The following is a 23,132-nucleotide window of genomic DNA, read 5'->3' on the forward strand; positions in this document are numbered from 1 at the left end:
CTCTTTCTCGGCATGAAACCATATTGCTGCTCACAGATCTTCACCTGTTTTCTAAGCCTAGCTTCTACTACTCTTTCCCATAACTTAATGCTGTGGCTGATCAGCTTTATGCCTCTGTAGTTACTGCAGCTCTGCACATCACCCTTGTTCTTGAAAATAGGAACCAGCACACTTCGTCTCCACTCCTCAGGCATCCTCTCACTTTCCAAGATTTTATTAAACAATCTGGTTAGAAACTCTACTGCCATCTCTCCTAGACATTTCCATGCCTCCACTGGAATGTCATCTGGATCAACTGCCTTTCCACTCTTCTTCCTCTTCATAGCAGCCCTCACTTCTTCCTTACTAATCTCTTGTACTTCCTGATTTACTCTCACCACATCATCCAGCCTTTTCTCTCGCTCATTTTCTTTATTCATCAGCTCTTCAAAATATTCCCTCCACCTTCTCAGCACACACTCACTTGTCAGCACATTACCATGTGCATCTTTTACCACCCTAACCTGCTGCACATCCTTTCCAGCTCTGTCCCTTTGTCTGGCCAATCGGTACAAGTCCTTTTCTCCTTCCTTACTATTCAACTTCTTGTACAGCTCGCAATATGCCTTTTCCTTCGCTTTTGCCACTTCTCTTTTCGCCTTACGCCGCATCTCCTTGTACTCCTGTCTACTTTCTTCATGTCTCCGACTATCCCAAAACTTTATCGCCAACCTCTTTCTCCTTATGCTTTCCTGGACCTCTTCATTCCACCACCAAGTCTCCTTGTCTTCCTTCCACTGTCCAGATGTCATACCCAGTACTGCCCTAGCTGTCTCCCTCACCACATCTGCAGTACTTTTCCATTTGTCCAAAATTGCTTCCCCTCCAGCCAGTGCTTCTCTCACCTGCTCGCTAAATTTCACACAACAGTCTTCCTCCTTCAGCTTCCACCATCTGATCCTTTGTTGAGCTCTCACTCTCTTCTTCTTCTTTACCTCTAAAGTCATCCTACAAACAACCATCCTATGCTGTCTAGTGACACTCTCTCCTGCTACCACCATATATTCTCTGATTTCTTTTAGCTTGCATCTCCTATAAAGAATGTAGTCCACCTGTGTGCACCTTCCTCCACTCTTATGTTACCCTGTGCTCCTCCCTTTTCTTAAAGTAGCTGGCAACTGGCTCTACAAGATATTTTTAAAGATGTAATGCCTCTCGAGATGAAGATTGTATATTTTGGAAATTTACCTCAGAAATGGTTAAAAAAAGACAAATATTTATTAAATATTTTGTTGGTCGCAGCTAAAAAGGCATTAACCAAGAAATGGTTATTACAGGAAGGCCGACTTTAACTGAATGGATGAACATGACAATGGACATTTACAATTTGGAAAAGATAACAGCGTGTATCAACTACAAATTGGAACAGTTTACCCCAAACTGGAGAAAATGGATCCTCTACTCCCTAATTGTTTCGGTTCTGTTTGGGTTGTTTTTTTTGTTGTTGTTGTTTTGTTTTCTCTAATATTGCTTTACAGCATTTTGTGTCGGGATATGTGTGCTTTTAAAATGAATGTACATTGATGTTGATAGTATGAGGATGATGAACACACAGTGGTTACAGCTTGTTATGTATATATTTGACACGAAATGCTAATAAAAAATAAATTACAAAAAAAAAAGTAGCCGGCAACACAAATCAGAAATGATATGATGAAATTTAATGTTGAAGTGTTATGGCTGCAAGTTTATTTACCTCACCATAAGCTGATTTTGCTGGGTTGCTTTTACCGACCACCAAATGCTAATTGTGAATATTTAGATACAATCTGAAATGTTGGACACTTATACTGCTGTGGGTCAGTACTTTGTGGATGATTTTAACATTAACTGGTTCGGTAAAAACTGCCATTTAAAAAAATAAGTTGTTTACTGTCACTACTACATGTGGATTTACTCGGGTTATTAATAAACCTACAAGAATATATGTTAAAAATGATGGTGACAGAATATCAACATGTATGGATCACTTTCTTTTTTTACCAATTGTCCTGAGCGCTGCAGTAAAACAATCTCTGTTCCCATTGGCTGTAGTGATGATAACCTGATCATAATTGTGTTAGCCACAATGGCAGGTAGACCTGGACCCACAGTAATATTCAAGAGGTCATATAAAGTGTTTAATAATGAGAAATTTGTTGATGATGTTAAAGCCATTTGCTGGTCTGAGTTGTGATCTATTCATAATCTTGAAATTGCACTTTAAAGATTTAACAGCTAATTCCTGCCTTTAGTTGAAATTCATGCTCCTTTTAAAGTTTACTGTCAGGAATATCATCACACCCTGGTTGGATGATGAAATTAAAGAGTCTATTAAAATGAGAGCTCAGGTGAAAAAGACGGCAATTATAACAGGAAATAAATCTGACTGGGACCTTTATCGTAAAATGAGGAACTCTGTCACCAAACTCAATAAAAAAACAAAAATTTAATGGGGATCCTAATAAATAAATAATCGGAAAGAAATTATTAAATCCACTGACATCAATAGCCTTTTTACTTAACGATTCCCTTACTGGTTCTTCAGTTCACATTGTGCCAGAGCGGCTGTTGCTTTGGAAGGTGTGTTTTCTTCCACCTGTGCAGCTTCTTCTGCGGGTCTACTTAAGGCAGCGAAGCAGCGCTGCAACCCGCTTCTTCTCTGCTTCAAGCAGCGGTCTGCAATTTCTTCATTAACTTCCTTTCAAAGCCATTTTAAGATGTCAATCATGATTAAAGTCACTAACTGGGTCTCTTGTGGGCAAGAAATGAGAACCGTCTTCCATTCCATACCGGCGTTTTTATTCCTTCAACATTAACTTTTTGTGGGGCAGCGCAAGCGATGGTTCTCTGCTGACAAAACTACAGATTTCATATTTATATACTTTAACCCATTTATACCCAGATTTTTGAGAGAGAGATGCATTAGTACCTTTGAGGGTGTTTTTTTTTTTTTTTTTTTTTTTTTTTTTGTGTGTGTGTGTGTGAGTAGAAAATGACAGTGATACACTTCAGCATCAGTTGTTGCCAGTGGGGCAAAACGGGGTAAGACTCAATAAAATGCTGACAGAAAACCTGTAAAGCCTACTTTTAGTACACAGCGGTATTGATATTGGGAATCGCTAAAGAATCTGCTCAATAAGCGGAATTGATAATGGCATCAGTATCGATAAAATCTTATCAATACCGATTCCTATTCAGGGCCTGAGTGTGTTCTGTGGTGGTGTTGACCAGACAAAGTGCAGCAGACTGCACTCGGCTGTGATTGTTTGTGGCACATTTGTCCAGTTTTGTACAACCAAGGTGACAATTATAAACTTTAACAAGTATCAAGCATTTCTTCAACTGGACTGAACCTGAGTTGTGTGAAAACATCATCTGGGTCCAGATCAAGAATGTGAAAAAATCTAAACCAAGGAGGCTTGATGTATAATTCCACAGCATCAGTTCCATCAGTGCAGTAACTTCATGGTGACAGTGCTGCTGATTTGTCTTCACTGTGACACATGTTGTTGTTCATATTATTTGCTTCCTTGCAGACATGTTGCAGCAGTTGGTGATTAAAGAAGAAATGCTCCCTGAACAGCAGGAGTTGAATCTGAGTGTTGACCAGAAAGACATTAAACAGGAACAAGAGGAAGTCTGGACAAGTAACGAGGGACAGCAGCTTCACCGGCTGGAGACTGAGAAGACCAAGTTACATTTTGTCCCTGTGAAGACTGAAAATGATGATGAAATACCACAGTCATCACAGGTTCTTCAAAACTCAGGTAGGAATTGATCAAAACTCTGTGAAACATCTGTTAGTGGGAGCAGGTGTTCCACTGCTAGGAAACAATTTAATGACTCTAAATATGGAAAAGGAATTATCCAGACTGCATAATTGACCCAGGATGCATTGTGTTGTCAATATCCTTTGTTTGTTTGTTTATTATTGTCACTTTTATGTGAACATAAAAATGAAATTCTGTTTCACACAGCCACCACTAGTATATCAGTGCACATTCCAAACAAAGTGGTCTGATGATAAAAGTGTGCAGGAATAAGTTACAGTGTGTCAGAATTAAAAATAACAGTTTACATGAAACCATAAATGGATAAAATAGTCTGTTTAATAAGTAAGAGTTCATTTAGTTGACTTTCTCTGATTCAGCAGTCTGATCACTGTGAGGAAAAAGCTGTTTAACAGGAGTGTCGTTCTTATTCTCATATTCCTGAATCTTCTGCCTGACGACATGAGAGTGAACATGCATGAGAAGGATGAGTGGAGTCCTTTAGGACACCATCTGCTGTTCACACACAGTGCTCTGTGGAGACGTCCTGCAGATGTGGCAGTGGGACACCAATGATTTTGTTCAGCGTGCCTGCACGGGTGCCTCTGGGTGATTCTCATGAAGCCTACCTAAACTATGTCTGTGAAGATTTTAGTGATATAATCATGAAAACCTAAAATAATTCACTTATATTTGAAAGTACACTATGTCTGTTTTGTGGGACAGTTCACTGTTTGGTACCAAAATAATATTTTCTATATTTTTAAGAAGATTTTTAAGTCAAAAATTCATCACCGTAATGCGTCCGAAGAAAAATTTGATGGTTTCCCATCAGTTTCATATAATTAATATTTCATAAAATTTCTGGAAATAAATATAAAAACATGTAAAATTATATGGTTTAACAGAATATAATCAGACATAATGGCTTCCAACATTGTACAAAAAAAAGGAAGACAGTGTCTGAACATGCAGTTTTCATTACCGTTGCACTGTATTCATGATCCTGTCCTAATCACAGCATTGTTTTAAATAAAGATTTTTTGGCTCATAATGCACCATAAGGAAGAGAAGACAGAAGATGGCTACAAGGTAAGATTGTTTGTCATATTTTGATGTTGTTAATGGTGTAGTTCATCCTTACGGATCCCTATTTCCACACCATAGGTGTACATTACCGTAATGTGTAAGACTTAGTTTTTGAAAAGTCATTAATATGACACTTTACTGTAAAGAAGGTATTAAGGAGCCCAACTGTTAGTAAAAATGTTTTACCCAAGTCATCTTGGCTTCTGCCATTTTATGCTACTTTAGCGAAATGTCATTCATTACCGTAATGAACAGCTTTCATTACCACGTAATATAGAGGCCTGTTGTGGTAATGAAGGCTAATATTACGGTGACGTGTATGAACAGTTTCTTTTTTGAAAAAAGAACAAATATATTTTACATATTGCCATAAATATATAATTAATGCTCATTTATATTTCTTAATATGAAGAGCACAGGGAAGGGAACTTAAAAAGCTGCATCGAGAGCCAGGGTGCAGAAACAGAAGATTTGCAATGACCCAGAACTTCTACAGGAGTATAGGAGAAAGGAAAGGGAAAGGTAGGCCTAAATAAGGGGTGAGATGAGCAGATTATTTTGTATGTGACAATTCCTAACCCTCAACAATGTGCACACACACATATATATATATATATGTGTATGTTTTCAGAGGTGTCAAGTAACGAAGTACAAATACTTCGTTACTGTACTTGAGTACACTTTTTAGGTATCTATACTTTACTCCATTACTTATTTTTCTGCCTACTTCTGACTTCTACTCATTACATTTTCACACAAGTATCTGTACTTTCTATTCCTTACATTTTTAAAACAAACAGCCTCGTTACTCTTGGCTTCAGTTTAATGTTTATATATATATATTTCACGTCATGTGCGCCTGTAATCAACTTTTCTGCAGCACGGCTTTACTTTGAACCGTGAACCAATCGAAGCAGTAGTTCGCAGATTGAAGCAATGCTTCGACCTATTGCTTCGTTTATTCTTTTTCTTTCGCTTAATTTCTCCCGCTAAAACCCTAAAGAGCATACTTCTGTGAGTATTATTTACCTTTTCTATGTTAAACCGACCTGTTATAGTCTTCTGAAACAGCTGATAGATGTATTTTATAACTTAAAACGGGAGCGATGCTAACGCGTTAGCATGTCTATGGCATTTTCAATGTTAAAACTTAGCATTAAGCAATTGCAGCTCTCATCACGTTCGGGTGCATTTGTTTTCAAATTGTAATATTTCTTAAATTTGTTTTTGTTTATATATTAATAATATAATGATTATTATATACAATTTTAGAGGAAGAGGCAAAAAGAACCTGAATAGAAACACAACAGAAAATATAAAAGCAACTAACAATGAACATACATAAATAAATAAATATACATAAATAAATGTTTCCTGTGAACACCGAGTGACTCTTACACCTCCACTTCATCCCCGTCTTATTTAATGACAGTTTGTTTCGGTCAAACCATATTTTCAATGTGTTAATTTCTTCAGTGATTTCCTCCAGAACTATCTGCCAAAATAGAAAACTACTGCATCCTAGTAAGAGCAGAATACTACTGGAATGAATTTGAATAAGGAAAGTTGTGGTTTTTTTTTGTTTGTTTGTTTTTGTTTTTCCTTCACTAAATGGATGCTGCACTCACTGCAGTTTATTGTCTGGAATAGTCCCAGATTGCATTTCAGAGCTTCTAGAATTGAAACATTTTCATGCAGGTGGTGTTGGGGGATAATTTTGGGTTTTGGGTCTTGGGCCACATGTAGAACGAATCAGTTTTTAAATTAAGCTTTCAATTCATATAGTGGCATCTACCTTTTTTTTTTCTTTTTTTTAAGGTTACTTTATACTTTTATACTTTAAGTAGGTTTTGGAGCACATACTTTTTCACTTTTACTTGAGTAAAGAGGTCAAGTTGATACTTCAACTTTTACCAGAGTGTTTTTAAACTGCAGTATCTGTACTTCTACTTAAGTAACAAATGTGTGTACTTTTGACACCACTGTATGTTTTAGAAATGGTGAATGGTTGGGGCCTCTTAGGTATTGCAGTTCATATAACAAGTTGGTACAGTGAACAACTTCAGGGTAAATAAATAAATATATATATATATATATATATATATATACACACACACACATCATCGCTGTAGTAGGCCTGTTCCAGTAAAATAGATGGTTGAAAGAGAGCCTGTTTCACGAGTTGTCACTTTCATTGTAGTATTCAATACTGATAATTTATCTTAACAGATATCAAAAGCGAAAAGAAAGACGATTGCTAAAGGCAGCAGCAGAGCTGCCATCCAGACAGCTACAGAAAGACAAAAATGAAGAGGGAATTCAGACGTAATGAAAAGAACCCTCCAAAGAATTATGAATGAAACCCCACCCTCAGATGAATCAGTTGATGTAAGTGCCGTCAACATTCGTACATCCCCTGTCCCTCTCCTTTTGCGTCTTTCTTTTTTGACATTTTCTATTTGTATTATTTATTTGAGTGCAAATTACAATATAAGATAAGGTAATCTATCTTCATGTTTCTGCAATCAAACTAAAAACTTATTTCTCCACAGCTTGTTGCATGAGCACAGGAGGGTCAAATTTGCTTCTGTAGTCACTCTTGTGACTACTTCTCCAAGGAGTTTGTCTTCACTCACAACGATACAGGGGAGTCTGAAGAGACCATCAAGGATGGAACATGGGTCCTTGTAGACTATGATGGAGAGCTCTATCCCGGCACTATAACACAGGCATGTTCAAGACCTCTCATAGAGCAGAAAACATAGTAGGGAGGTCAAAATATTAAATATTCAGGAAATATTCTTTTGTAAGTTCAGATGCAGGTTCATACAGGGATGTGATGCCAAAGGTCAGGGTCATGACCGCTTCATAATTCTTAATGAAAGTATGCTGGACAGCATCTTACACTTAGTGCTGTTGATGTTCATTATTTTGCTTTTTTCTTCAGATTGTCAGCGGTCAGTATAAAGTTGATACCATGAGCTGTGCACGTGACAGATTTCTACTTCCCCTCTGTACAATTCCCTAGCGAAAAGATTTGAGAATTTCTGAACCGCTGCCTGCAACATCCTGTGCCAGGTACTTCAGTGTGGTACCAGAGATCTGGGCCAGGTACAGAAAAGAATAATTAGAATTTTGATTTGACAGTGCTAAGTACTAATCAAATACTCATTGATTTTTGGCTGTCCTCTACTCAATCAGATGTTTGTACTTCATGTAATAAGTTTGTTATATTACCCCATACAGTCTTCTTGCGCACCCTAATAATTACCATAGTTTGTCATACATCAGATGTTTTGTAATCAAAGCACTTCCACACTGAAGCCTCTCCTGTCTTGAAAGTCACCCATCCATTGTGGAGTCAGGAGCTATGTTACTTACAGCTATACTTGTTAAGAAAAGTGTGAAGTTGTTTTGAAAGAACTGTATTGTTCATGAATTCATAAATTGGAGTTTTCATTTTTGTTATGAGTAAGTGTTCACTGCCGATACCTGATTATTCATCACCCGTATGCTTTGTTCATTACCGCAATGTGTGACATTTCATGATTTATTGAAATTATACGAATAAATTCTTTAATATTTAATTGATTAATAATATATGTCACAGTGTTCATGCTGTACTAGAACTGTTTTTTCAATGCAGTCCTTTAAAACAAACTCAATATGAAAATGAATGTGAAAAATTGATGAAATGTTACGGTGATGAAAATTGTTTACATAAAAATGTTTGTATGTGTTAATAATACAAGATGCAGGTGATACTTACTACCTTGAAGAACATTTGTATGTTTGCCATCAATAAAAAGTAAAAAAATATAATTTTGCTGTCATATTGCTAATAAAATGTGTTACGGTAATGAAATTTTTTCCTCCCAGTGTCTCTAAAAATGTCTAAAAACGCCTCAAAAATGTGCACGTGGATTATAAATTCAACTTTAATAGTGAAATTAGATCATATTTAATATAAAGGTGGAAAAACATCATGTGTGTAATGGTTTCTGATTTTTGCTATGAGTTATACCACCTTCATGAGAATCACCCCTCTGGCATGATCGACTGCGGTGTGATTTATTTTTTATTTTTTCGTCATCTGCACTGAACACAAGAGTTCTTGGTCGTTAAGGTACAGCAGCTTTTGCAGTCTTCAGGGAAATTTATCCAACTGACAGTCTTCATCCTCAGATACGTTTTGGGGTTTTCCTCTAAGCGTCATGTGACCAACACAGGGAAGCCAAGTATGGCTGACATCATACTTGACCAGTCGTAATCACTGTTTTGTACAGTAACACTACCTCTAACCTGAGTGACATGAAATTTGGCGTTCCACAGGGGTCTGTCTAAGGCCCCCTGCTTTTCTCCCTTTATATAGCACCCCTTGGGCACATATTGCGGTGTTTTAGATTACCTTTCACTGCTATGCAGATGATACTCAGTTATACATGCCGATAACTGCTGGTAATCTCATTCACATAAAATCCTTAGAAGATTGCCTTGCAGCAGTGAGAAGTTGGATGTCTAGAAACTTCCTACTTTTAAACTCTGATAAGACTGAAAGCCTAGGCTCGTGTGTCATACATCACACTGACAGTGAGGATACCTTGGGGTAATTTTTGATCCTACATTGTCCTTTGACCTCCACTTTAGAAATATTACGAGGACTGCTTTCTTCCACCTGCGAAATATAGTGAAGATATGTCCCATCCTGTCTATGACTGATGCTGAGACCCTGATCCATGCGTTCATCTCGTCTAGATTGGACTACTGCAATGTTCTATTTTCTGGTTTACCGCAGTCTCGCATTAGGGGTCTCTAATTGGTTCAAAATGTTGTAGCCAGACTTTCGACACGAAGCAGAAAGTTCGACCACATTACACCCATTTTAGCGTTTCTTCACTGGCTTCCTGTCCCAGTGAGATCAGATTTTAAAGTTCTGCTACTAACCTATAAAATTATTCATGGACTGGCACCTCCCTACCTAGCTGACCTAATTAAACCTTACGTACCGGCCCGGGCTTTGCATTCTCAGGGTGCAGAACTACTTTGCGTCCCTAGGGTGAATAAGAAGTCGGCGGGTCACAGAACTTTCTCTTATCGTACCCCTGTTCTGTGGAATGATCTCCGTGTCAATAAAAATCAGATTCTGTGGAGACTTTCAAGTCCAGATTTAAGACGCACTTATTTTCCGTTTCATGTGGCTAGCATACTGGTGCAGTTTTGTTTTACACTTTTTACTCTTTTAATTCATGTTATTAGTAATTGAAGTGGGCCGCGGCCTCAACTTTACCTAAATTCTGGATCTTTTAGTGAAGCTTAGGGCTAGTGGCTGGCAATCACCTTAGAATTTCTTCTGTTTTTCTTGTTGATTCATGCTGGCAAATTATACAGTATTTCTTGTCTTTCTGATGCCTGATTCTGTTTTTTCTCTCCGTTTAACACTGGGAGGTCCAAGCTTTTCTCTTCTACCTGTAAAGCCCACGGAGAGTCAAATGACTCCAAGATCCCCCGTGGAAAGCTACTTCTGTTATGTAAACAAGGAAATTTCAGAACACCTCACTAAGACGCCCAGAGACTGGTCAAATGACCCATGTACCTCTAACGTTCAAGAGGCGTTGGACATGATCCTGCCCGACGCAAACCCTTGCGACTCGGATGGAGACGACATCAACTGTGAGCTGGATACAGAGTCTGAGCTGTCGTCAGGTAAGATTCCATTCCTTATTATTTCCCTTTTTTCATATCTCATTTCAAACAAGAAGGTGGAAAGTACAAAAAAAGTATTGTTCCTTTTTCTGTTCGTGCGTTGTGCTTGTTGTTTTATTCGACAGCCTCCATTGAGTTTCTGAGTGCGGGCCTCATTTGTTTTCATAGGCTCCACTTTTCCCTGCACCCGAGTGTACCGAAGTGCAAGACAGTGTTCTGCTTCTATGTGTCTTTTTATGTAGATAGATTTATGTGACTTTATTTGGAAACAGAGGAGAGTGTATTGGAAAAATAGTATTTCTGCATGCGTTTGTGATATCATTTGACTGTCCAATCACTCACAATTTCACTTTTTTTCACTCCACAGATGAGGATATTGCTCTGCAGCCGGAAAAAAGAGCTCGGTTGGAGCCTGACCTGACAGAGACGGCGAAAGACGGCATAGTGTGGCGTAAAGAACAAGTGGGGAGGCCTCTCCATTTCACCCCAATGGAAGCTTACGCCGCAGATGGAGAGCCAACGGCAGAGGCCCGAAGGAACATCTCCAGTCGCCTTCAGAGCTTCCTGTGTCTCATCACACATGCCATGCTCCGAAACATTCAAGAGTGGACAATTCAGCATGCACAGCAAACAGGGGATGCTGATTGGTTCATGGCCCTCCCTGAACTAATGGCATTCATTGCCATCCTCATCCTGCGTGGGCTTACCAAGGTTCCCTCACTCAGTGACTGCTGGTCGGCAAACCTGGGAAACCCACACATCATTGGAATTATGGCCCAAAACCGCTTCAAGGACATCATGCGACATCTGCGCTTTGATGACAGGTCCACCCGCAGTGAGCGAGCAAAGACCGATAGATTTGCTGCAATTTCTGGTGTATGGAGGTCTTTTGCTTCCAAATGCATCACCTCATACAACCCCGGTCGACACATCACCGTTGACAAACAGCTTTACCCGTCAAAGACTCACTGCTGTTTCCTGCAGTACATTGCCAGTAAACCTGACAAATTTGGGATTAAGTTTTGGGTGGCCTGCGACTTGAAGTCCAAGTACATCTGTAACGTCTTCCCATATCTTGGCAAGGACCCCAGTCGTCCCAGCGGGGAGAGACTGTCAGAAAATGTGGTGATGAGGCTGATGGAACCGTTCCTGGACAAGGGCAGAAATGTTACCACGGACAATTTCTTCACCTCTCTGTCACTGGCACAACGACTGCACAGCCGGAAAACCACCCTCCTCGGCACCGTCAACAAGATCCGCAGGGAAATTCCTCCCTCCACGAAACAGATGGACCACAATGAATTCACCATTCAGGTGTTTTCAACCACTGGTGCCACACTCACAGTTTATGCGCCCAAACGAAGGAAGGTGGTTTACATCCTCAGCAGCATGCACAGCGTGGTTGAGACTGAGAATACCACCAAAAGGAAGCCAAACACGGTCACGCTTTACAACAAAACAAAGTGTGGCGTGGATGTTATGGACCAGATGGTGCGGGACTACACTGTCTGCGCAGGAACACGGCGCTAGCCAGTTGCTGTGTTTTACAACATGGTTGATATGGCAGCCCTGAATGCGCATGTGCTATATCAAGCATGCACCGGGAAAATGGAGAGACGGGTGGACTTCCTCGTGGAGCTCGCCAAGGAGTTGGCTCACTCTCATGTGGGTGCCAAGAAGGCACAGAAATAAGTGCCACTTCAGCAGCAACCCACGACACCAAGCCCTGGAAAACAAGCACGTTGTCAGGTCAAAAACCAATGCCAGAGCAATCGTGCAACTGCAAATGCAGAAAAGACCTTCCATGGCAGTGTGGGGACTGTTAGTCATTGTGAGTGACTGTAACCTTTAGACTGTAATAGACTGTAAGCTGTTGTATATATTTTGGTTTTCTGGTGTGTTTTTGGTACATTTTAATAAAATCCAGAAAACAAAGTTTTCTTTTGGTGTGCTTTTTGGTACATTTGGTTGCGAGCTCTTGCTTGACTCTACTGGTGGTTGGCTCTCACTGCGGTATTGTATCACTTCCTGTTCCGGAGCACAGCGGTGTTTTGCTGTATCTGTTAGCTGTTTAATCTGCGCAGTTAGCTTGATCTAGTTAACTAGATAACGATTTGTTTCACAGTGTAATCTTCACGTGCCTTAACTAAAGCACTCCCTCTGCTGAATCACCTCTAAATATTTACACATTATTCACTTTGTGTGTTTTTAGGAATCCGCTAGCTTAGCGCAGCTACTAGCTCTTAGCCGGTTTAGCATGGCGGCTTCTCCTGTCTCTCCTGCACTTTTCTGCTCTGGGTGTGAAATGTTTAGTTATTCCTCGGCCTCCTTTAGCAGTAATGGTACTTGTAATAAGTGTAGCTTATTCGTAGCTTTGGAGGCCAGGCTGGGCGAATTGGAGACTCGGCTCCGCACCGTGGAAAATTCTACAGCTAGCCAGGCCCCTGTAGTCGGTGCGGACCAAGGTTTCTTAGCCGCCGTTAGTTTTCCTCTGGCAGATCCCGAGCAGCCGGGAAAGCAGGCCAACTGGGTGACTGTGAGGAGGAAGCGTAGTTCTAAACAGAAGCCCCGTGTACACCGCCAACCCGTTCACATTTCTAACCGTTTTTCCCCACTCGACAACACACCCGCCGAGGATCAAACTCTGGTTATTGGCGACTCTGTTTTGAGAAATGTGAAGTTAGCGACACCAGCAACCATAGTCAAATGTCTTCCGGGGGCCAGAGCAGGCGACATTGAAGGAAATTTGAAACTGCTGGCTAAGGCTAAGCGTAAATTTGTTAAGATTGTAATTCACGTCGGCAGTAATGACACCTGGTTACGCCAGTTGGAGGTCACTAAAATTAACATTGAATCAGTGTGTAACTTTGCAAAAACGATGTCGGACTCTGTAGTTTTCTCTGGGCCCCTCCCCAATGGACCGGGAGTGATATGTTTAGCCGCATGTTCTCCTTGAATTGCTGGCTGTCTGAGTGGTGTCCAAAAAATGAGGTGGGCTTCATAGATAATTAGCAAAGCTTCTGGGGAAAACCTGGTCTTGTTAGGAGAGACGGCAACCATCCCACTTTGGATGGAGCAGCTCTCATTTCTAGAAATCTGGCCAATTAAATCCTCCAAACCGTGACTATCCAGGGTTGGGACCAGGAAGCAGAGTTGTAGTCTTACACACCTCTCTGCAGCTTCTCTCCCCCTGCCATCCCCTCATTACCCCATCCCCGTAGAGACGGTGCCTGCTCCTAGACCACCAATAACCAGTAAAAATCTATTTAAGCATAAAAATTCAAAAAGAAAAAATAATATAGCACCTTCAACTGCACCACAGACTAAAACAGTTAAATGTGGTCTATTAAACATTAGATCTCTCTCTAAGTCCCTGTTAGTAAATGATATAATAATTGATCAACATATTGATTTATTCTGCCTTACAGAAACCTGGTTACAGCAGGATGAATATGTTAGTTTAAACGAGTCAACACCCCCGAGTCACACTAACTGCCAGAATGCTCGTAGCACGGGCCGAGGGGGAGGATTAGCAGCAATCTTCCATTCCAGCTTATTAATTAATCAAAAACCCAGACAGAGCTTTAATTCATTTGAAAGCTTGACTCTTAGTCTTGTCCATCCAAATTGGAAGTGCCAAAAAGCAGTTTTATTTGTTATCTATCGTCCACCTGGTCGTTACTGTGAGTTTCTCTGTGAATTTTCGGACCTTTTGTCTGACTTAGTGCTTAGCTCAGATAAGATAATTATAGTGGGCGATTTTAACATCCACACAGATGCTGAGAATGACAGTCTCAACACTGCATTTAATCTATTGTTAGACTCGATTGGCTTTGCTCCAAATGTAAATGAGTCCACCCACCACTTTAATCATACCTTAGATCTTGTTCTGACTTATGGTATGGAAATTGAAGACTTAACGGTATTCCCTGAAAACCCCCTTCTGTCTGATCATTTCTTAATAACATTTACATTTACTCTGATGGACTACCCAGCAGTGGGGAATACGTTTCATTACAGTAGAAGTCTTTCAGAAAGCGCTGTAACTAGGTTTAAGGATATGATTCCTCCTTTATGTTCTCTAATGCCATATACCAACACAGGGCAGAGTAGCTACCTAAACTCTGTGAGTGAGATAGAGTATCTCGTCAATAGTTTTACATCCTCATTGAGGACTACTTTGGATGCTGTAGCTCCTCTGAAAAAGAGAGCCTTAAATCAGAAGTGTCTGATTCCGTGGTATAACTCACAAACTCGCAGCTTAAAGCAGATAACCCGTAAGTTGGAGAGGAAATGGCGTCTCACTAATTTAGAAGATCTTCACTTAGCCTGGAAAAAGTCTGTTGCTCTATAAAAAAGCCCTCCGTAAAGCTAGGACATCTTACTACTCATCACTAATTGAAGAAAATAAGAACCCAAGGTTTCTTTTCAGCACTGTAGCCAGGCTGACAAAGAGTCAGAGCTCTATTGAGCCGAGTATTCCTTTAGCTAGTAATGACTTCATGACTTTCTTTGCTAATAAAATTTTAACTATTAGAGAAAAAATTACTCATAACCATCCCAAAGACATATCGTTATCTTTGGCTGCTTTCAGTGATGCCGGTATTTGGTTAGACTCTTTCTCTCTGATTGTTCTGTCTGAGTTATTTTCATTAGTCACTTCCTCCAAACCATCAACATGTCTGTTAGACCCCATTCCTACCAGGCTGCTCAAGGAAGCCCTACCATTAATTAATGCTTCGATCTTAAATATGATCAATCTATCTTTGTTAGTTGGCTATGTACCACAGGCTTTTAAGGTGGCAGTAATTAAACCATTACTTAAAAAGCCATCACTTGACCCAGCTATCTTAGCTAATTATAGGCCAATCTCCAACCTTCCTTTTCTGTCAAAAATTCTTGAAAGGGTAGTTGTAAAACAGCTAACTGATCATCTGCAGAGGAATGGTCTATTTGAAGAGTTTCAGTCAGGTTTTAGAATTTTTCATAGTACAGAAACAGCATTAGTGAAGGTTACAAATGATCTTCTTATGGCCTCAGACAGTGGACTCATCTCTGTGCTTGTTCTGTTAGACCTCAGTGCTGCTTTTGATACTGTTGACCATAAAATTTTATTACAGAGATTAGAGCATGCCATAGGTATTAAAGGCACTGCGCTGCGGTGGTTTGAATCATATTTATCTAATAGATTACAATTTGTTCATGTAAATGGAGAATCTTCTTCACAGACTAAGGTTAATTATGGAGTTCCACAAGGTTCTGTGCTAGGACCAATTTTATTCACTTTATACATGTTTTCCTTAGGCAGTATTATTAGACGGCATTGCTTAAATTTTCATTGTTACGCAGATGATACCCAGCTTTATCTATCCATGAAGCCAGAGGGGACACACCAATTAGCTAAACTGCAGGATTGTCTTACAGACATAAACACATGGATGACCTCTAATTTCCTGCTTTTAAACTCAAATAAAACTGAAGTTATTGTACTTGTCCCCACAAATCTTAGAAACATGGTGTCTAACCAGATCCTTACTCTGGATGGCATTACCCTGACCTCTAGTAATACTGTGAGAAATCTTGGAGTCATTTTTGATCAGGATATGTCATTCAATGCGCATATTAAATATGTAGGACTGCTTTTTTGCATTTGCGTAATATCTGTAAAATTAGAAAGGTCTTGTCTCAGAGTGATGCTGAAAAACTAATTCATGCATTTATTTTCTCTAGGCTGGACTACTGTAATTCATTATCAGGTTGTCCTAAAAGTTTCCTGAAAAGTCTTCAGTTAATTCAAAATGCTGCAGCTAGAGTACTGACAGTGACTAGAAGGAGAGAGCATATTTCACCCATATTGGCCTCTCTTCATTGGCTTCCTGTTAATTCTAGAATAGAATTTAAAATTCTTCTTCTTACTTATAAGGTTTTGAATAATCAGGTCCCATCTTACCTTAGGGACCTCATAGTACCATATCAACCCAATAGAGCACTTCGCTCTCAGACTGCAAGCTTACTTGTAGTTCCTAGGGTTTGTAAGAGTAGAATGGGAGGCAGAGCCTTCGGCTTTCAGGCTCCTCTCCTCTGGAACCAGCTCCCAGTTCGGATCAGCGAGACAGACACCCTCTCTACTTTTAAGATTAGGCTTAAAACTTTCCTTTTTGCTAAAGCTTATAGTTAGGGCTGGATCAGGTGACCCTGAACCATCCCTTAGTTATGCTGCTGTAGACTTAGACTGCTGGGGGGGTTCCCATGATGCACTGAGTGTTTCTTTCTCTTTTTGCTCTGTATGCACCACTCTGCATTTAATCATTAGTGATTGATCTCTGCTCCCCTCCACAGCATGTCTTTTTCCTGGTTCTCTCCCTCAGCCCCAACCAGTCCCAGCAGAAGACTGCCCCTCCCTGAGCCTGGTTCTGCTGGAGGTTTCTTCCTGTTAAAAGGGAGTTTTTCCTTCCCACTGTCGCCAAGTGCTTGCTCACAGGGGGTCGTTTTGACCGTTGGGGTTTTTCCGTAATTATTGTATGGCTTTGCCTTACAATATAAAGCGCCTTGGGGCTGCTGTTTGTTGTGATTTGGCACTATATAAATAAAATTTATTTGATTTGATTAAAACAGAATATTTCATCATCAACATATTGGTAATGCAGAAAGATCACACTTAAACACACATCAGTTGCAAGGAACACATATCAATTAAATGGAAAACATGCGAAGGATTTGCTTGATTAATCAATACAGACCACAGAAGTTTTATATATGAATAAGAGCATACTGATGCAATTCTTTTATTTTAAAAGAATGTCTTTTTTCACTTAGACTTAAATATAATAGCTGGTTGGGAAGACTCAAAGTTTTATGGCCACTCTTATCGTGGAAGGGATATCGTCTTGCAGTCTTGAGAGATTCTGGCCTCAGCATGAGGCCAAAAAGGTGGGTTCTTCGGGCCTGGGCAATTTCAGATTCTGACGTGAAGCCGTTATAATGTCATGTAATTCATAGTGACCCAAATTTAACCCATACACCAGGCAAGGGTTCCCTTTGAAGAACTTTAAGTTACAGTTCTGCTTTTGCTGTGAAGCAGTATTGGAGGTTTTCTCCAAGCTTATCTTTTAGATCACCAGATGACTTGGGAATTTACCAACTGAGTGAGAACAGTCTGTGTCTGCAGTTCAAAACTCAAGTTTTTGTTGGGACAGCATTAATGTATTTATTTAATTAGTGCGAATAAACAACGGAATGGAGTTTAGGTGACACTGACTCTAACAGGGGCGTGGTCAGATGTTTTTGGTCATTGGTTTGGTTTTTGAAATTACCGGAAATCAGAGTTTTTAGTCACGTGGTGAACGTTTCCGACTTATTTTTGACAACATTCATTCAGTTCATTTCAGTTCCGCGCCCAAACAATTGGTGGCAGTAATGGACCATGTTGGTTTGCAAGCCATAATAAAGATTATAACTGATATTATTTGTATCGTCTCATTTAGAAGAGTGAAATAAATAAAAATGGAAAATGTTAATTTAAATCAGTAAAAGTCTATTTAAATTTTCAAAAATCATGTCTTCTTAGAAAAAAAAGTATTTATTTTTACCAACCCCGCGTGACGCCTAAATCAGCTGACACATGGCAATCTCAGTGTGACATCAGAGATACAGCAACAGGCTCTCTGGGCTCAAATCAGTGCTCTGAAAAAAACAAACTAATCTGTTGTATCGCCATCTGAAAGCTGGGAAATTATATGGAAAAGTTGGGACATGAAAAATGCAAATGTAAAAAAAAAATGTTAATTGTTTTTACGATTACAGATTTAAAATAATATGGTTGTGATAATTCAGAGAGGACAGGTCAGAGGTAAGATTGTGTTCGAAGTTATTTTGAGTGTGAACCACAGAAATTCACATGCAAATGTCACAGTGGTTGTTATCACACGCTTTTGTGGAAAGTAAATGAAATGTCTGTTTACAGTTCAAGAATGTGTAAAATATACACAACAATCACCTGTGATGTATACCTCCAAACTATCGCTTCCATCAGTGCAACAACTTAGTGGAGTCATGTCACACTCACCACTCTGCTTTATTTGAATGAATGTTATTCTAAATGCTATCAATTTAATTCCTCCTTTGCAGACATGCAGACTTTGTTGGTGATGAAAGAAGAAATTCTCCCTGAACAGCAGGAAGGAAACCTGAGTGTTGAACAGGAGGACATTAAAGAGGAACAAGAGAAACTCTGGATTAGTCCACAGGTACAACAGCTTCACCAGCCGGAGGAGGCCGATATCACAAAGTGCCCTTTTAGTGCTGTGAAGAGTGACAATGATGAAAACCCACAGTCATCAGAGGTTCTTCAAAGCCAAAGTGATGAGAGCACAGAGGCTGAGCCTGTAGCCAGCAGCTCACCTGTACTCAGAACACTGACAGCACAAGCAGGTGGAGAGGACGATGGAGGACCACAGTCAGGTTCATGTAGTCTTTTACTGCCAGATACCAATGGAAGAAGTTCAGATTTCTCTGAAATTGATAGATACAAATGGGAGCAGACTACAAAACCTGGTTCAGCCTTTAACAGTCTGAAAAACAACAGTGTCTGTGTTAGTCATAACAGGTGCAACATGATTAAGAAAAAGTGTGATGGCTCTGAAAATGGAAAAACATGTGATCACATGAACTATTTAAAGCTAGAAAACAGAAGGCAAAGAAGTGGAAAACCATTTAACTGTCCAGATGGTGGTGTATGTTTTGAAAAAAAAGGTAATGTGATTACACCCATTAGAATTAATACAGGGCAGAAACCATTTAGCTGTTCTGAGTGTGGAAAAACATTTGGAAGAAAGAGCAGTCAGATCACACACATGAGAATTCATACTGGCCAAAAGCCATTTAGCTGTTCTGAGTGTGGAAAAAGATTTGGACAAAAGAGCAATCTGGTCACACACATGAGAATTCATACTGGCCAGAAACCATTTAGTTGTTCTGAGTGTGAAAAAAAATTTGGACAAAAGAACAGTCTGGTCATACACATGAGAAGTCATACTGGCCAGAAACCATTTAGCTGTTCTGAGTGTGGAAAAAGATTTGGACAAAAGAACAGTCTGGTCACACACAGAAGAATTCACACTGGCCAGAAACCATTTAGCTGTTCTCAGTGTGGTAAACAATTTGGATATAAGAGCCATTTGATCACCCACATGAGATGTCATACAGGACAGAAACCATTTAGCTGTGCTGAGTGTGGTAAAAGATTTGGTGATCAGAGCAATCTGATCAAACATTCCAGAATTCACACAGGACAGAAACCATTTTGCTGTTCTGAGTGTGGTATAACATTTAGACATAAAAACAGCCTGACCATACACATGAGACATCACACAGGGCAGAAACCATTTAGCTGTTCTAAGTGTGGTCAAGCATTTGGACGTAAAAACAGTCTGGTCACACACATGAGAATTCACACAGGACTTAAGTAGAGACAGAAGATGGAAGCGTGAAAAAAATCGCAAACCATCTCCTATTCATGAATGATTAAAAGATCTTAGCCTGCGAGCACTGATGGGTTGATTCATTTAACCAACACAAAACTTAATGTGTGTTGGTTTTTACAAATGTGTATTTGAAAAAAATGTCTTTTTTTTCTTCTTCATTTGTTAAGAAAGGCATTTGCAAAACTGAAAATTCTGTTCACATTGTGATTCAGCAAGGCGGCAATAACTGTGTGATAGAACCGGGCGTAATTCACTATGCGCATCTTGACCCATCTATTGGATGGCTTTTTTTGCTCTTTCACTATGCTTTTTAGTCTTTTTTTAAATTCATTTTATTTTGTTTTCTGAATTTTGTGTGAATCGCCTTGAGGCGACTCTGTTGTGACTTGGCACTAAGTGAATAAATTGAATTGAAAATGAGGCTCATCTATGTTGAATGGTGATGTCCGCATTCTGACTGCTATATTAGCACAATGGCTAAGTGGCATAGTTAATCAGATAGTTCATCCAGACCAGACTGGGTTTATAGCTGGTAGGCATTATGCAAATAACCTACGTTGTTTACTTAATATTTTATCATATCAAATGCAAAATCAATCATTGGCAACAGTGATTTCATTGGACGCACAAAAGGCTTTTGACCGTGTGTCATGGAAATATTTAATTCAGACATTAAAAAGATTTAAATTTGGTTCAGACCATGTGTTCTGAACCGTTGCATGTATTGCCATTTTCTGACTTTCAAATCAAGAGAATTGCAAAATGGACCAAAGTCACCTTGGACATTTGGAAGAAAGTTAGAATGGCATTGAAATTGCCAACAAAGCTATCTGTATTACTAAGTATTGAGCATATTAAATCATTCAAACCAGTTTTATTGGATAAGGGTTTTTTAAAATGGGCTGACCATGGTATTATATATATTCATCATTTATTTGATAAAAATGGGCTCATGTCATTTGAGCAGCTGAAAAAACAATTTAAGCTCCAGAAAAACTTTTTTTTTTAGATATTTGCAATTGCGATCCTTTTTAATGTCTCATAAGGAGTGGGGAAAGTTACTGAAACCCTCTGCAATGGAAGACTTATTGATTCAAATACAAAAGGGAGGAGTTATGAAAATTATAACAAGATTGCACAAAATATTTGCATCTATCACTCAAACTAAATCTGTATTGGCCAAGCAAAAATGGGAGGCAGAGGTGGCCCAAAATATATCTGATGAAATATGGAAAGAGGCGTGTATAGAGGCACATAGAACAACAAATTCAAACACTTGGAAGGAATTTAAATGGAAAATTATCTGCAGATTTTTTTAGAACTCCTGATATTGTTGCAAAAATGAACCCTAATGTACCAAGTTTGTGTTGGAGAAACTGTGGTACAGCAGTACTTCATCATACACATATCTTTTGGACGTGTCCAAAATTACTACCTTTTTGGGATGAGGTGTTCAAGACAGTCAACCAGATGTTTCATAGAGTGATTTCTAAGGATGTGACAGTGGCTCTACTCGGTATCACTCCAGCTTGTATACAGGGGCGAGCTGAGTCATTTACTGAACATTCTTTTTACAGTAGCTCTGAAATGTATCACAATGAACTGGCTGAAATTGGAACCACCATCTCTTAATTTTTGGATTCAAAAAGTAACAGAAGTTTATCAGATGGAAAAAATAACCTTTTCTCTAAGACTTGAAACACACATTTTTAAGCTGCGATGGAGTCCTTTTGAGATTATGTTCATATGATTCTGATTTGATTACAGAAAGTGCCTTTATAGAGTTGTAAAAAAATTATATTGCATATTGTGTGTGTGTGTGTGATTGCTGTGATATGTAAAATTGATTTGATTGCTCTGTTGTTTCTAAATACTAATAAAATATAAGTTCAAAGAAAATGAGGCTCATTTTACCAATAATACAGTTTGGCGTGTGTGTGTTAATGTTCAAAACCACAATAATGGCATTATTTTAAAATTGAAAGATATGTTATATTTTCACTTTGTACAAATGACAGACTTGACATTAATGTACTTAAACTATCCAGATTAATTTGGGTTATAAATTATAACCATAAGTCAAACCTTTTTCCTCTTGGGGACTTTGGAATCACGGCTGAACCGCTGTATCCTGTGAATGGAAATTATTCTTCCTTACAGCAGTGGGCAGGGCGCACAAAGACTGAAGCGCTGGCTCGTTGGTTGTGTTGGGTTTGTGATTGTCTTTGATTCTAATCAGAAGCATTGGGTGTGTTTAAACTCACAACTGGCCTGTCAGTAGTTGAGTGTCTTCTTCTTTGTCTTTCGGCTGTTCCCGTTAGGGGTCGCCACAGCAGATCAGTCATTTCCATCTCACCCTGTCCTCTGTATCTTCCTCCGTCACACCAACCACCTGCATGTCCTCTCTCAGCACATCCATGAACCTCCTCTTTGGTCTCCCTCTTCTCTTCCTGCCTTGTGGCTCCATCCTCAGCATCCTTCTCCCTATATACCCTGGGTCCCTCCTCTGCACATGTCCAAACCATCTCAATCTCGCCTCTCTCACTTTGTCTCCAAACCGTCCCACCTGAGCTGTCCCTTTGATATGTTCATTCCTAATCTTGTCCATTCTTGTCACTCCCAAAGAGAATCTCAACATCTTCAGCTCTGCCACCTCCAGCTCTGCCTCCTGTCTTTTTGTTAGTGCCACTGTCTCTAAACCATACAACATAGCTGGTCTCACTACTGTCTTGTAAACTTTCCCCTTCACTCTTGCTGATATTCTTCGGTCACAAATCACTCCTGCCACCTTTCTCCACCCACTCCACCCTGCCTGCACTCTCTTCTTCACCTCTCTACCACACTCTCCATTACTTTGAACAGTTGACCCCAAATATTTAAACTCATCTACTTTCACCACTTCTACTCCTTGTAACTGCACTATTCCACTGGGCTCCCTCTCATTCACACACATGTACTCAGTCTTGCTTCTACTGACTTTCATTCCCCTTCTCTCCAAAGCATATCTCCACTTCTCCAGACTAGACTCAACTTGCTCTCTACTCTCACTACAGATCACAATGTCATC

At 39.5% G+C, this 23,132-nt stretch overlaps 2 protein-coding genes across 4 annotated transcripts in view; both read left to right on the forward strand.

Moving 5' to 3' along the window:
- LOC117522185 (zinc finger protein OZF-like) overlaps positions 1 to 23,132 on the forward strand; it is a 58,272-nt gene that overhangs the window by 8,283 nt on the left and 26,857 nt on the right. The window contains exons 2-3 of one of the 3 annotated variants that reach the window (XM_034183587.1): positions 3,558 to 3,788; positions 18,711 to 21,052. In XM_034183587.1, the coding sequence (XP_034039478.1) occupies positions 3,560 to 3,788; positions 18,711 to 20,050 (1,569 nt within the window). In that variant the 5' untranslated portion in view covers positions 3,558 to 3,559 and the 3' untranslated portion in view covers positions 20,051 to 21,052. Of the gene's footprint in view, positions 1 to 3,557; positions 3,789 to 18,710; positions 21,053 to 23,132 lie in introns of those variants that run through there. The other 2 variants (XM_034183588.1, XM_034183589.1) reach the window with 2 other exon arrangements.
- On the forward strand, positions 10,344 to 12,452 carry LOC117522186. Its single transcript, XM_034183590.1, has 2 exons — positions 10,344 to 10,583; positions 10,951 to 12,452. The coding sequence occupies exons 1-2, from the start codon at positions 10,370 to 10,372 to the stop codon at positions 12,111 to 12,113; spliced, it is 1,377 nt and encodes a 458-aa protein (XP_034039481.1). The 5' UTR covers positions 10,344 to 10,369; the 3' UTR covers positions 12,114 to 12,452.

This window comes from Thalassophryne amazonica, chromosome 12, assembly GCF_902500255.1.
Source record: "Thalassophryne amazonica chromosome 12, fThaAma1.1, whole genome shotgun sequence".
NCBI lineage: Eukaryota > Metazoa > Chordata > Actinopteri > Batrachoidiformes > Batrachoididae > Thalassophryne > Thalassophryne amazonica.

What these genes read in the sequence shown, in the direction of transcription:
- LOC117522186 (XM_034183590.1), top strand. Translation starts at nt 10,370, where the DNA reads ATGACTCCAAGATCCCCCGTGGAAAGCTACTTCTGTTATGTAAACAAG. An exon ending in AGAGTCTGAGCTGTCGTCAG is followed by an intron (nt 10,584 to 10,950) that starts GTAAGATTCCAT and finishes TTCACTCCACAG; the next exon opens with ATGAGGATATTGCTCTGCAG.